At 38.5% G+C, this 14272-nt stretch overlaps 1 protein-coding gene and 1 pseudogene across 2 annotated transcripts; both read left to right on the top strand.

Moving 5' to 3' along the window:
- The first annotated feature begins 1185 nt into the window (after positions 1 to 1185).
- Positions 1186 to 11268, top strand: LOC121243501 (DNA cross-link repair protein SNM1). Of its 2 annotated transcripts, none has more exons than XM_041141628.1 (10): positions 1186 to 1964; positions 2520 to 2681; positions 3191 to 3598; positions 4021 to 4084; positions 4992 to 5209; positions 5308 to 5421; positions 6066 to 6171; positions 6621 to 6832; positions 7129 to 7232; positions 10908 to 11268. In XM_041141628.1, exons 1-10 carry the CDS (start codon positions 1293 to 1295, stop codon positions 11050 to 11052), a joined length of 2205 nt encoding a protein of 734 aa, XP_040997562.1. In that variant the 5' UTR covers positions 1186 to 1292; the 3' UTR covers positions 11053 to 11268. The 2 variants fall into 2 exon arrangements, with proteins under 2 accessions (XP_040997562.1, XP_040997563.1); XM_041141629.1 differs by having other exon boundaries at positions 7129 to 7219.
- Positions 8147 to 10229, top strand: LOC121243502 (annotated as a pseudogene).
- Positions 11269 to 14272: the final 3004 nt, after the last annotated feature.

Below are 14272 nucleotides of genomic sequence, written 5' to 3' on the forward strand. Positions count from 1 at the left end.
CTCTTCAGATGGAGTGTGGGCTTCTGTGTACGGCGCTGTCACCTTTGAGCTTTTTTGTGTAGACTCTGAAAGCTCGTACATGTCAGCAAAGGTCTTGTCCTCAATCGTTGCTTGCCTCCAGCTCGTTCTTCGCCTTTGTACATTAGGCTGCTTTTCTGAACTAGGAGCCTCTCCAGCTCCTCATTCTCGTCTTAGTGCTTACCCGCCCTTCCGTTGAACTGGCTGCACTCTGTAGACTATTGCTGCCTCATTTTCCACATGCATTGAGAAATGATCATCTTTGCCTTCCACTCAACAAGGACAGGCTCTCTCCTATTCACATTCCTTTTGCTCCTGGAAGGTGGTCTATTCTCTTTTCCTGGTGCGGTCCTCACAACACTACTTGCTTGCTAGTTAAAGTTGGCATTGGAGGTGTCAGTATGGGCGTTGCAATGGCCCTTTACTCTAAACTTCTTGTACTTTGTGAGGATATGGAAACGATAACCCATATCTTGTCAATCTGGGGGCAATCGTTGGACTAAGTGGATGGCTTTCGGGGAAGGTAGGACTTCATTTGAGGGGAGAGATATTTGCGTTTTACATTAAAAACAAAATTAAACCATGTTTTAACGTGGTTTAGGACTTCAATATAAAATTTCTCTTGCTGAATACAATTGGAAATCATTTCCATTTGACCTCCACTCTCACATGGACACGTGTCCAAATTGACCAGACCAAATATACATCCCCTTAAACTATTTATCTCCTCATGCGTTGGCTTTCTTCATCTTCTTTGTTCCTTTTTTTTTATCCTTAACACCTTATTGGCTTGCACTGAACCAACCCTCATCTTTCACAATTAAATTTCCACACTCACCATAAAACCATCATTTGACTTCTAGTCTTCATTGTTCAACCTACAACTCCCCATAGCCTAGAAACCATCAAATTAAAAGTATTACTCAGGAATTAAATCTATACCTGTAGATTTGGATTTCTTAATTTATAGTTTTATTAATGGTTACACGCGAATATATGTGTGATTAAATATTAAAAATTTTGATATTTTGTTAAGGAATTCCGGTTTTATTATAGAAAATTAGGATTAAATTATTTTATATAATTAATATATGAAAAATAATGGCATTCAATTCTTTTTATCATTTTTTATATTTTAATATAGATCAAAATTATATTGAGTTTATGAATTCCGATCTGCCTTGGCCCGCGGACCAAAATTCAAAAGCGGTCGCTAAACCCGCTCGCCACATTGCGCTATATCTTGTCTCCTCCAAGGCCACCGTGCCGCATCAATGGCATCTCGTTCTGAAACCTTCGCAACATCGGACAATGACGACGACAACGATTTCCAGATCCCTCCCGCCCAAACAACGACTAAAAGCACCCATCCCGGCAGATCTCTCATAAGCTCTCGAAGACCTCTCAAGTCCTCCAATTCCAACTTCTACTCATCCAAGAAGCTGAAGCGCTCCGGCAAAGAGAACGTACCGGAATCCACCTCCTCGGCCCACATTAAGGAATCACAATCCGATACGCCATCGTTGCAGAATCCCACGCTTCCTGTCCTTGATGCTCATCAAAATATCAAGGTAGACAATGATTCAAGTACTTTGGATTGTGATGCTAAAAGGGAATTGTTGAAAACAAGAGAGGGTTATTTATGCAATTCAGTGGAGTCTAGGTTAATGAAGTCGAGAGTGGATTTCGCTGTCAATGATGATTTTGAGGTGGGTCCGGAGCTCGATGTGCTGCTCAAGTTGTTTTCTGATGCAGAGGAGGGGGATGGAAATGTTGTTAATGGCGAAGCTTTTCATCCACAGGAAAGAAATGGCTTAGATGGTGATAGAGTTTTTGTTCAAATTCGATGTCCGCTATGTGGAATTGACATCTCTGGCATGAGTAATGTACAACGTCAGCTACACTCCAATGAGTGTCTTGACAAAGGGGAAGCTCAAGCTCAAGATGTGAGTTTTCCCTTCATTTTATTTTCTTTCTTTGGAACCGTGTCCTTCATTGTAATATACTCCCATAATCCGTCTTTCACTTTCGTAATAACGGGGCAATGAGAGTAGTGTTAACATTTCTATTGGCCGGAAGTGAACGCCATTTGTAACTTCTGCCTGAAAGTAGGTTAACTCCTATTTCTTGGAACTCTTCTCCTCTTTTTTTCTTCCCGAAGTAAAACTGATCTGGCAGAAGCTTAGTTACGGTTTGGATAGTGAGATGGTTTTAAATGAAAGTTTAAAGTTAAATAAAATATTGTTAGAATATTATGTTTTAATATTATTGTTGTTTTGGGATTTGAAAAAGTTGAATTGTTTATTATATTTTATGTGAGAATTTGAAAAAGTTATAACGATGATATGAGATGAGATAAATTTTTTTTTACTATCCAAACGGGTAATTGTGCCTTTGCTTCTTCCCAGATCTTATCTATTTTGTCATTATACACATTTCTGATCTCTTAGGACATGCCATTTTTACTTAAATGAATGCGAACTTTAGCATGTTTTATGCAGATTACTGTTCCTGCTGATGAAAGCGAGCCTCAAATTCATCGTCCAGTTGTTGACATCTCTCCTGTTCTTGAGTGGATTCGCAGTTTAGGTTTAGAAAGGTATGGAGATATTTTTGCCCGAGAAGAGATTGATTGGGACACCTTACAATGGCTGACAGAAGAGGTGTGCTTCATTCTGAACTGTTTGATTACAAACCCACTGATTCTATTCATCTTAGGGTAGACATTGTGTCAATCAGATTAAGCTCTTGACACTGCTGGTTGTGGATCATGAATGCTTCTATATCCATATAACTGTCAAAATGTTCTTAGAACAAAAAATGGGATTCAGTTTATAAGCAAGATGAGTACATATGGATATAATACAACCTGGGCGGAAAAATATAAAATATTCCATTACCTTGTACAGATGGAAAGATCATTGATGCTGCTGGAAAACTCTGATATCTTGTGTGGTAATTGAAGTATACTCGTTAAGCTTAACAATGTATTTTGTTTGGATGTAAATGTTTCTAGCAATGGAAATGTAGTGATTAGAAACCCAGTTCTGCTCTCTATATCTTGAACCACTCCTGGTTCATGTTCTTTTCCGTCTTATTACTTGTTTAGTTAGTGAAACAAAATTTATCTGAGTACTTATTTTTTTTCCCTCCTTTCATTTTCACTTTAAAGGATCTGTTCGGTATTGGTATCACTGCACTGGGTCCAAGGAAGAAGATTGTGCATGCTCTTAGTGAACATAGAAAAGGAAGTGCTAATGTTGTTGAAACTCATTCTGATATGCATGCCCACTCTGAGGCTCAAAGACAGAGCACCAATGGAGTTCAAATTTACAATGATGCTTCGGATATAACAGTGGACGAAACTAAAAAGATAGCTGTAAATAAGTTGATTACAGATTATTTTCCAGGGTCTGTGACTGATGGGAAGAAAGTCAACACCTCTGTGGGGAAGAGAGGGGTAGGAAAAAGATGCTCTGATTCTGGCCTTAAACGTGCTGTGGCGAAAAATATTTTCAGAAATGGCAAACTCAAGGATGTTCCCTCGTGGTGCTGCATAGCAGGAACACCATTTCGAGTGGTAAATGCCCTTTGAATTGATTATAGATACTGTAATTTTTATTTGTCACTCTTGTTGAGTTTTTGTAGTTCCCTGCCACCATAGAGCTTCCTCTTATGCAATAAATTGATGTTCACTATGGACTGTGGTCATGCATTCCCATGAATTTGAATTCTAAAACTTGATCATAAAATGCTGGCTTGGCCATTGGGGCAGCGACTCATATTTAGCAATTCAGTCACTGAAACTTAGTACTGTAATGGGTTAATGTGATTCCACGCCCTGTGTGCAAACCTTTTCAGAACAATGTATCGGATTTAGGCGAAAGACTTTTGTTGTAACACTTCTGCTATGCATTTGCTTCTTGATATTTATTATAAGTTATAGTTCTTTTACACGTCCTCTTTGACAACCAGTTTTTAAGTTCTGATTAACATTTGCAGGATGCTTTTCGATATCTTAGAGGAGACTGTTCCCATTGGTTTCTCACTCATTTTCATATGGACCGTAAGTTCATTTCTTTTGTACATGTAATGAAAGTACATGGAACTTTGTGTATCTGACCATTTCTTCTCTGTTATGTTGCTTCAAGTTGCTTTTCTTTTTTATTCAATTTAATTGCTATATTCTGTCTTTTATCCTTACAAGAACCACAACTTTGATTCACTGACATTGCTTAGCTGACTGAGGCAAAGGAATTTTTCTTTGATTGCTTGAGCTAGACAGTAAATTCTTTTTTTTTTTCTTGGGAAGAACTAGATGGTGAATTCAGCTAGGTTTCCTTGATACTAGTTGTCATTCCACCCATGTTCTAAAAGCACAATATTTCTTTTGCACTCACTTGGTTTGCTATTGAAATTCTAACGGCTGTGTTGTAGTTATATATCAAATATTACAGTTTTTTCTATGTAGCTCATGCATGTATGCTTTTCTGAGAAGAGCTTAAGCGGAAGCATCATGCTAATACACTTGAATAGTATATTAGTGTTCTTGTTGAAGCATCATGTTAAGTGCGTTAAGATTGGGGGAGTGACAGGCCATAAAGTTAAATTGAAATCTGCCAGGGTAAGGCAACACTCTATGTCCCCGCATGCTATTATAGCTAAGTGTCTGGTACTCTCTTGCCATGATCCATCTTTAAAAATTTATAGGTCCACCATGGTATATCATATTGAAGCATCTAGTAAAGAAAACCCTGATGGATGGCCATGAGGATTGATATCTATTATGCGTAGTTTGTGTTGCGTTGCCTTAATGTAATAATGATCTTCCAGGGGGTGCTCTATATTTCATTGTCCAAATGAATGCCTGGGGCTGGGTTGTTGCAATAATTTAGAGGGAAGGATAGTCATTTTGTAAGCCTTGGCTTTTTGCTTTATACCATTGGGTTTCTTCTCTTATTTTTGGGCTGCAGATTATCAAGGTCTAACCAGATCCTTCTGTCATGGAAAGATTTATTGCTCCTCGATCACAGCTATGCTTGTGAATATGAAGATTGGGATCCCATGGGACAGATTGCAAATTTTACAGCTCAACCAAAAAATCAATATTGCTGGTATTGATGTGACCTGCTTGGATGCAAACCACTGTCCTGGTTCCATAATGATGCTTTTTGAACCACCCAATGGTAAGGTGTGGTTCAAACTGACTTCCTAGTATTCTATATCTAATTTTTACTATTTTCCTGCTATTGTATTCAAAGCTCATTGGGTCTCCTTTTTTGCGATTAGGCAATTCTACATACAGGGGATTTTCGCTTTAGTCAGGAAATGACTAGCATGCCTGTGTTGCAATCACTTCCTATCCATACTCTTATCCTAGACACCACTTACTGTAACCCCCAGGTGAGTCTACTTGAGGTGATTTGTCTTATGCGATTTCTTCCAAATAAAAGGGATCAATTTCCTATCGGAGTTGTGGGCTTTATGCAAACCTGGATCTTTTGGCTTTTCTTAGTAGAGTAAGGCTTTTGGTTGGCTTGGTTAAAAGCTTACAAAGCAACCAAGAATATTTATGCAATTAGTTAATAACTAGGTTTGGATGGCTGAATCTACCTGGCTCATTCGAGTCTGCACTGTTTATGACATTGCTATAGATGTGGGCCTTATTCGGTCTCAGGCCAATTCATTGGCTTTATTTTCTTGGGAGTATATATTGTGTATATTCACTGATGTAAAACTGAATTGAAAAGCACACATCTGTGTGTATTCCTATAATTTCCCCTAAAAATAATGCCTATTATAGAAACTGAAGTCGATTTACAGAGTTTATATCAAGCACATTTTCACATTTGTGCTTGTAACTTTATGTTCTTGTTCACCATTGGCACTGAGAAAAGTTGATAACAACATTGGAAGCTTTTCCTTTACTTTCACTACACGCGCACACTCTTATGATTAGAAAAGTGTGGAAACCCCCATCATTTTAATCACTATTTTTTTTTTATCATACTCATCAAAGTCTAGTGTCATTTCATGATTTATTGCAGTATGACTTTCCAAAGCAAGAGGCTGTAATTCAGTTCGTCATTGATTGCATTCAAGCTGAAGCTTTCAACCCTAAAACGCTTTTTCTGATCGGTAGCTACACAATTGGTAGAGTTCACATGCCTCTGTCCCTTTCTCTCTGTCCCCCTCCCTCTCTATGGATCTCCATAGTAGACTTCTACTTTCTTTTTTTGACAAGTAAAAGAAATTTAATTAATACGAAAAATAGGCATAGCCCAAATACATGAAGTATACAAGAGAATGCACTTAATTAGGATCTAGAAATAGATACGAGGAAATCATGGAAATCGGGACAATTAAAATATCTAGCCCTGGCCCACATCTTAAAGAAGAAACTTAAGCTCTTCCGAAGAGCACCCTGGATCCTTAAAGTTTTGATCATTAGTAAGGCTTACACATTAAATTGGATATGTTCACATGAAATTCAAATTAGATTTCATTTTTGCACTATTTGGTTAATGCAATCCCCTTCTCACTTTTTGGTTGCAATTTTCATACAGTTATCTATTTATGATCAAAGAGTATTTTCTTTCTAGGAAAGGAGCGGCTGTTCTTGGAGGTTGCTCATGTGCTCCGTAAAAAGGTTTACGTCACCGCAGCAAAACTGCGTATTTTAAGATGTTTGGGATTCTCAGAGGAGGACATGCAGTGGTTTACAGTGAATGAACAAGAAAGCCACATTCATGTTGTGCCAATGTGGACACTTGCGAGTTTCAAACGTCTAAAGCACATATCTGATCAATATGTGGTAAAGGAATAATATTATTGCACTGTTCTTTCAATACATGGATTCACAGTTACATTACTGGAAAAGGATTTTGACTCTCTGTGTCTCTGTCTGTCTGTCTCTCTCTCTCTCACTCACACACTCACACAAATCACATATGTTTGTGAAAATTTTTCCAGGCTACCAGGCCCTTTGCATTTTGACTATTTTAATGGACTCACTTTTTGTAAAAATGTGTGCCCTCTCTTTTGAAGTGACAAAGTCTGACCTTGTTTAGTGGGATAGGCACTTTTTATATTTGGAATCTTATTGATCAGGGTCGATTCAGTCTCATAGTTGCTTTCTCTCCTACTGGGTGGACATTTGGTAAGGGAAAGAAGAAGTCTCCGGGGAGAAGGTGGCAGCAGGGTACGGTTATAAGGTGAAGTTGTAATTTTCTTGACTTTGTTTACCTATATTAAGCCCTTAGAAAACCATCTAGATCTCTCGTGTTTCACATGTTCTGGACCAATTAATGGATAGATGTCACAGTCCACGAACGGAATACATGGGCCATGGGCCTTGGGCCAATTAATTTCACTTACACCTTCATTTACTTTGATGCTACTTGTTATTTGGACTACAATATAGAGAGTGAGCCTTGGGCCTTAGTTTTATTTTCTTGTATGTTTTTAGTATGTTAGCCTGGGCCCATGTAGGGGTCATCTCCTTTATGTAAGAGCCAAGGGCTTTAGGGTTTATTCATTCAGAAAGTTAATGAAAATATTATTTCTCCTTCTCTTATCATTTTCTTCCTTTCTTCAATGGAGGTGCTCCCCTCTCCCCTCTCCCTCGAAGTGAGCAATTTCTTTATATTTCTCTGTATGCAACTTGAGGTGGTGTTACTAGTGGTATCCAAAGTTAGTCTTTCCTTATATCGGCTTCATCAATCCCTGGAAATAGAAAAAAATTATTTCATCCTTGCTCAACATCAGAGAGCGAGTCGAACAATCACAGCAACGTTTGGATGTTATTATTTTGCAGAGACATTCAAAGATGTCAAGAACAACCTTGAAGATTTTTAGAACAACTTCAATGAAGAGTTCTCAAATCTAGAAAACCAATTCTATTATCTGCAAGAAGAGGAAAAATATACAACAATGGAAGAAAAGGAGGTAGTCATCCCCGCTAGGCTTACTCTTTCTCATGTTTCCATAAATCCTGTTAGAAACAAAAAATCATTTCCTCCATTCTCTGATTTCCCCCTCCGAATCTCGTGTCCTTCCCTTCCTCTTAGAAATTGTTATCCATTTTCTTCATTTCTTTCTGTTGTCCCTGGCAACAAAGAAAGGCCTAGCCATCAGATGGAAATTTGATCCCCGTGGCATTGTGTTTCAGATTCCCAACTCCTCACCATCAACCCAAAAACTCTCGTCATTTTCATTTTATCTATTAACTCTTTTTTCCCTTCTCCTAGGGCTAAGGTTTCACTCCCTCTCTTTCTCTCTAAGGCTTGGTTCTTATTTTCGGTTCCTCCGGGATTTAATCACTCTTCTCTCGTTTATTTCCCCTCTTCCTCGTGTCTTTCTCTCGGATGATAATGGCCGAAGGTTCATCCGTGTGAGGGCTGCATGTAAGGTGTTCGAGAAAAGGCCAGATAAAAGACCAGACACTAAGGTGGTCAACGCTGCCATCGTTGGGGCCATGAGCTACCTGAAGCTACGCGAAACGCTCGATGGCCATGGCGACGGGGCATGGAACCTGAAGAGCGTGGTTGCTACCGCTTGGATTGTGGTGTACGGGGAATTTTATGGGAGGATTTGGTCGCAGAGGAATGCTGATAGGATGTGGTCTTCCAAGGCAAATAGAAGGGTGGTGACTTTTCTTGAGAAGCACAAGGATCGAATACATAAGGAGGGGCAAACCTGTTTATGGGTTTTGCACTTTTTGAGTCCAAATCACAGAAATGGCCTGGTATGGAACGAGCCAATTTGCTAGACATAAATGGCCAGCTTTTTGCAGAGCAGGAAAGGACTCTCTCAATGCTGTTGCATTCGGTAATGTCAAAGTGATAGTTGTGGGCAACCCCTGTAACACTAACGCATTAATCTGTTGGAAAAATGCTCCAAAACAAACCAGCAAAAAACTTTCATGCTTTGACCCTGTTAGATGAGAATGGAGCAAAATGTCAGCTGTCCCTCAAGGCAGGTGTCTTCTATGATAAAGTGTCAAATGTGACCATCTGGGGAAACCACTCAACCACTCATGTTCCAAAATTTTTAAATGCTACAATCAATGGCATGTCGATCATAGAAGTTTTCAAGGATCGCAAGTGGTTAGAGGTGGAGTTTACAGAAAAGGTCCAAAAGAGAGGCGGTGTGTTGATTAAAAAATGGGGAAGATCTTCAGCTGCATCAACTACCATGTCAATTGCCGATGCAATATGATCTTTAATTACTCACACTCATGAGGGTGATTTGTTTTCATCTGGAGTTTATACCAACGAAGATCCTAATGGAATAGCAAAGGATATTGTTTTCATCTAGAGTTTAGTTACTCTCACTAAAGGGTATGAGTCTGGCTCCTTACTGCAGTTCATGAATAATTCTCTTACTATATATGGGTTGAGACTTTGTAGGCAATGGGCTGCACATCCTTTGTGTTATAGAAACTCGATGTTTGCTTGTTTTGATGTTGTTTCTAAGATCAAAAAATTAATGGGGTTTTCTAAGGCGACACTGTTATATATACTCTTACTATATAAGATGTCTGCTCCTCAGCTGTTCGAGGAAATACCACTTAAGGATGTTTTTAAGCCCTTTGATAAAGGAAAGGGAAAAATTGGAACAGATAATGTTATGGCCCTTGATGATGTTGTGACAGCAACCATTACTAACCCACATTTAGAGGAAGCCATGTATTGCATTCTTAGATGGATACACAGCCTTGCATTTTGGTGGATTGTTGCTCAGTGTACTGCTGCATTAGCTAAGGATAAATCACAATGTGATGGGCGTTGGTTACCCACTGGATATTGTAGTTTGCAGTGTTTTAAGGGCCAACATGAATGATTGTGTTTATCCTACTGGTACTGTGTTTATCACCTACCTCCATGCCGAGGATTTTAGGGATGAGAATATGAAAACTCATCTTCTTCTAGTACCAATCAGTGGCCTTATGATAGAGGAAAAGGACTAGACTATTTGAAAGATAACCTTGTGTTACCACCTTTTGAGCTAGCATATAATTTGAAGGGTGGGTTAAAGCTTGATAAGGTGCCAACATCAGAAAGAAGTTTGAAGTCTTGAGCCATTCTCAGTACATCTTTTCTTGGTACAAAGAAAATTCTTGTTTTTGACCCAGGTGGTGGGACAGTTGTGGGCAAGGAAACTAGCACCTTGTGGACAAGGTGCTTCTATGGGGACATGGGGGATGGTTTGTCACAGTCCACAAATGGAATACATGGGCCATGGGCCCTGGGCCAATTAATTTCACTTACAACTTTGTTTACTTTGATGCTACTTGTTATTTGGACTACAATATAGCTAGTGAGCCTTGGGCCTTAGTTTTATTTTCTTGTATGTTTTTAGTATGTTAGACTGGGCTCATGTAGGGGTCATCTCCTTTATGTAAAAGCCAAGGGCTCTAGGGTTTATTCATTCAGAAAGCTAATGAAAATGTTATTTCTCCTTCTTTTATCATCTTCTTCATTTCTTCAATGGAGGTGCTCCTCTCGAAGTGAGCAATTTCTTTATATTTCTCTTTATGCAACTTGGCTTTTCATATGCTGCGAAAGTGTTCTGGCTTCTTGGCTGCAGGCTATGCGACTATAAATGGCTGAACGCTCTGTTCACCTTCTATTTTGCATAATGCGAAGTACGGGTCTGATGCTTGTTTTAGTCCTATACAATTCATTTCGGAGTTATAGTGCAATTTTTTTCACAAGGATTTAGTGCACCCCTATAGTATCATATTTGGTAATTATTGATTGTAGCCGCATAGTAATTAATTCTGTGATTGTAGCTCGAAGTTTACATTGACGTGAATTTCAGAGTATGTGATGACTGGTTCATACCAGCCAAACATGACTAATTTGAGATTTTTGCCTCGTTCCCAGGTATGAAGTGCCGTACAGTGAGCATTGCAGCTTTACAGAACTCAGAGATTTTGTTAAGCTTGTATCTCCGATGAATGTAATACCAAGCGTAAATAATGATGGGCCTGATTCTGCCAATGCAATGATCTCTCTCCTGTCATCTTGATGAGATTGTAACATATGCTATGTAATAAACTAGAGGGGAAGGGAAATTATTCCAGTAGTCCCTTCTACACAATTTCAACGAAGGATGAATACAATAGAAGAGATACAAAAAAACATTGCGTGAAGTGAAGCACTAACATTTAATTTACAGGTAGCCTCTATTTTTGCGTGAAAGCTTCATTCTCGCTCCTATGAGAAATTTTATGAAAACCTTTCATATGCTTCTCTTCGATGGAGGCTTTATTTTTCCAGAATGTATCTAATTTTTGGCCCAAGTCTTCTTCTGATAATCGATTCAACATTTGATCAACCTATGTATCTATATTTAATCTCTTCAAAAAGTTTAGTAATGAACATAAAGACCCTATTGTTTTGATGGAGAGGACCTATAATTAATTTATTCGGGAAATTTTCTAAGTAACAATTTCAACAAAATCTTTCAATTTCTTATTTTATTATGTTCAACATTTTGTATTCCTCTAATCTTTTTTTTTTTTTTGAATAATATTTCTTATTGATAAAAAACTTGGTTACATTGATCATGCAACACTCAACACATGAATGGAACATTCCTCCATCCAAACATATTCTCCCTCGAGGGAAAGTGCATGCCTAGCCAACAAATGCGCTACAATATTCGTTTCTCTGTGATTGAAATTTGTCTGCTATCCAACCCAATTTGACAAGAACTGTTTGATATCATGAATCACTGCTGAAGCTTCTGAGTTGTTTGAACTAGTTGTTGAGACCGCAGTTACCAACTCCTTACAATCTCCCTCAAAGTAGAGAAACCCAACTCCATGCACAGAAACATTGCTCTCCTCAAAGTTGTAGCTTCCACAATTAAAGGTTTGAGAGATGCTTGCACTTTAGCACAAAGAGATACTTGTACCTCCCCACTTACATCTCTGATAATGATGCCTAATCCGACTGTCTTCACTGTTGAGTCCACAACTCCATCCCAATTCACCTTTAGCTAGTTCAAAGCAGGCCTGCTCCATCAAGCTAGTTCTCTATGAGTTGTAGAAGCAGGTAACAGTTGAGAATTTATTTGAGCCTCTTTATAATCTTCAACTGTTTTAAGAGCTTTATGTATGACCTGGTCTGATTTATCAAATTTGCCCTAAAAAATAGTAGCATTTCTTCTAATCCAAATACCTCTTAAGATAATTGCTACATATTCAATCACCTCAGTCTGCAACTTACAGATCAATTATAATAACATTGTACATAAAATGGTTATAACATAGTTTTTATTATGGAAAATCATACTATATCGCTTGGATTTGCCTTCTTAGTTTGACCGCTCATTTATTTTAATTTTTTTTCTTAATGGTTAAAGAAGTGAATTTGTGTATTTTTTTTTTTATAAATGTTTAAAGATATTTAAAAAAATATGTGAAAGAATAAAGAAAAAATAAAAAAGTATAAATACACTATGGGGCATGCCAAATGGTACACACTAGGCGGCATAGTAGCAGTGTCCTTTTGTTATACATATTTAACGGGATGTAGTAATGGCTTGCAGGAGCCCTAGAGTCTTTACTTGATCCAGGAAATGTGTTGTATATGCTATTCCAAAGTAATCTATGCATTTGCTAATAAATCATTAATGAGAATTCCATCTATTTCTAAGATTCAAATTAAAAAATTTATGTTTAAAATTAAATTATACTACGTGGATGATTTGTGTTAAAATCTCCAAATATAATTATTCTTATTTTATTGTGAAAAGACTAGATTGGCTCATCTCGCCGCAAGTACATCCATATTCTATTGAGCGGAGTTCAAAAATGAATTTAAGTCGATAATTGAAAAACTTCCTTTCCATGAATTTGATTCGTTTAGAAATTTAGGAACTATTGTCCACCAAAACGAAGATCCCAAATTGCATGAGGAATGAGTCTTACATGTAAAGGGTGTTCTACCCTTGGGCCTTGTCTTAAAATTTCCTTGCCAAGTTACATGAAACAAATTTTGAAAGTCCACGAAAAAGTTGTTGGTAATTGCTCAAAATGTGGAGCAAAAATATATTGATAAAGATAATCCTCAGTAATATTTACGACTTTCATAGACGTGCGGTAACAAATTAGCAATACCAAACCAAATATGACATTGATTTATTTCATTTAGTTTGTGATCGAAACAAGGGGAAGACACCTTACGCGATTTTGAATTAGAGGAGATTTCCAGAAATGGTGAATATAAATTGTAGAGATAAATTGTGTATATAAATCAGGCTCAGTGTAGGTAGATATTGCCTAGTAGGGCCGATAGTTGTACACAATGTGGGACGGAGTAAGGGCCCTTCTCATGTAACAACTCGTCCCTAGAAATGGAATGAACTGCTACATTTCATCATACTTTTTATTTATACGTAAATAATATATTAACAATTTATAAAAGTGACTTTCTCATTTTTCTTTTATAACTTCAAAACTCAAAATAACATTTTTGTCAAAATATAAGACTATCCCATTAGTTACATAATAAAAACCACAACTACTTTCATGGCAGGTGTGAGAGAAGCTGTTCCCAAAGATGGGCACGACCAAACGAGCCCAACCCATGTGGTATAGGTGGGCGGGCCTAAGGATAGCTTGGTAAGAGAATAGGATGGCCCAAGGCAGGCAATGAAGGGCAAGGTCAGCCCATGAAGCCCACAAGGAAGCAACAAGGCAGCACACGTAGGGCATGGGGACTAAGCCAGAAGGCCTGACACGTCTACAGGCTAACAAGTCACATGCACAGGGTTAGGGACAACCCAGGTCCCTAAGCACCGATGGCTGGACAAGACCTCGAAGATGGGAGTGCCTGATCGAGGTCATGCCGCATTTAATGAACGATGGAGGTGAGCACGCCACGACAAGGACCCATGGTTGTTAGCATCACCATGATTAGACATGGATAGCCTACCACATGGCAGGGAGTTGGTAGAGGACGCGACCTTGGTATAGAGCGACACAACCATGATCAGCCTAACAAGGGATTGACCCTACTGGGTATAAATATCTCTCTCCTCGGGGGCAAAAACACACATATAATTGGAAGCTCACACAGATCACAAGTTCAAAACCCAAACTAACTTAGGCATCGGAGGTATCCCCCACCACCCCGAGCCTTCATTTCCTCTGTATGCAAGAACGAACCGACCCTTAATAGAGGAGTTGTTCGGGCTGTGAAACACGACATCAACAGTAGCACCGTCTATGAGATTCATC

This window comes from Juglans microcarpa x Juglans regia, chromosome 8D, assembly GCF_004785595.1.
Source record: "Juglans microcarpa x Juglans regia isolate MS1-56 chromosome 8D, Jm3101_v1.0, whole genome shotgun sequence".
NCBI lineage: Eukaryota > Viridiplantae > Streptophyta > Magnoliopsida > Fagales > Juglandaceae > Juglans > Juglans microcarpa x Juglans regia.

Coding starts and splice junctions, on each gene's coding strand:
- LOC121243501 (XM_041141628.1), top strand. CDS start 1,293: ATGGCATCTCGTTCTGAAACCTTCGCAACATCGGACAATGACGACGAC. Junction 2,682..3,190: donor TACAATGGCTGACAGAAGAG/GTGTGCTTCATT, acceptor TTCACTTTAAAG/GATCTGTTCGGTATTGGTAT. Junction 6,833..7,128: donor ACATATCTGATCAATATGTG/GTAAAGGAATAA, acceptor CTTATTGATCAG/GGTCGATTCAGTCTCATAGT.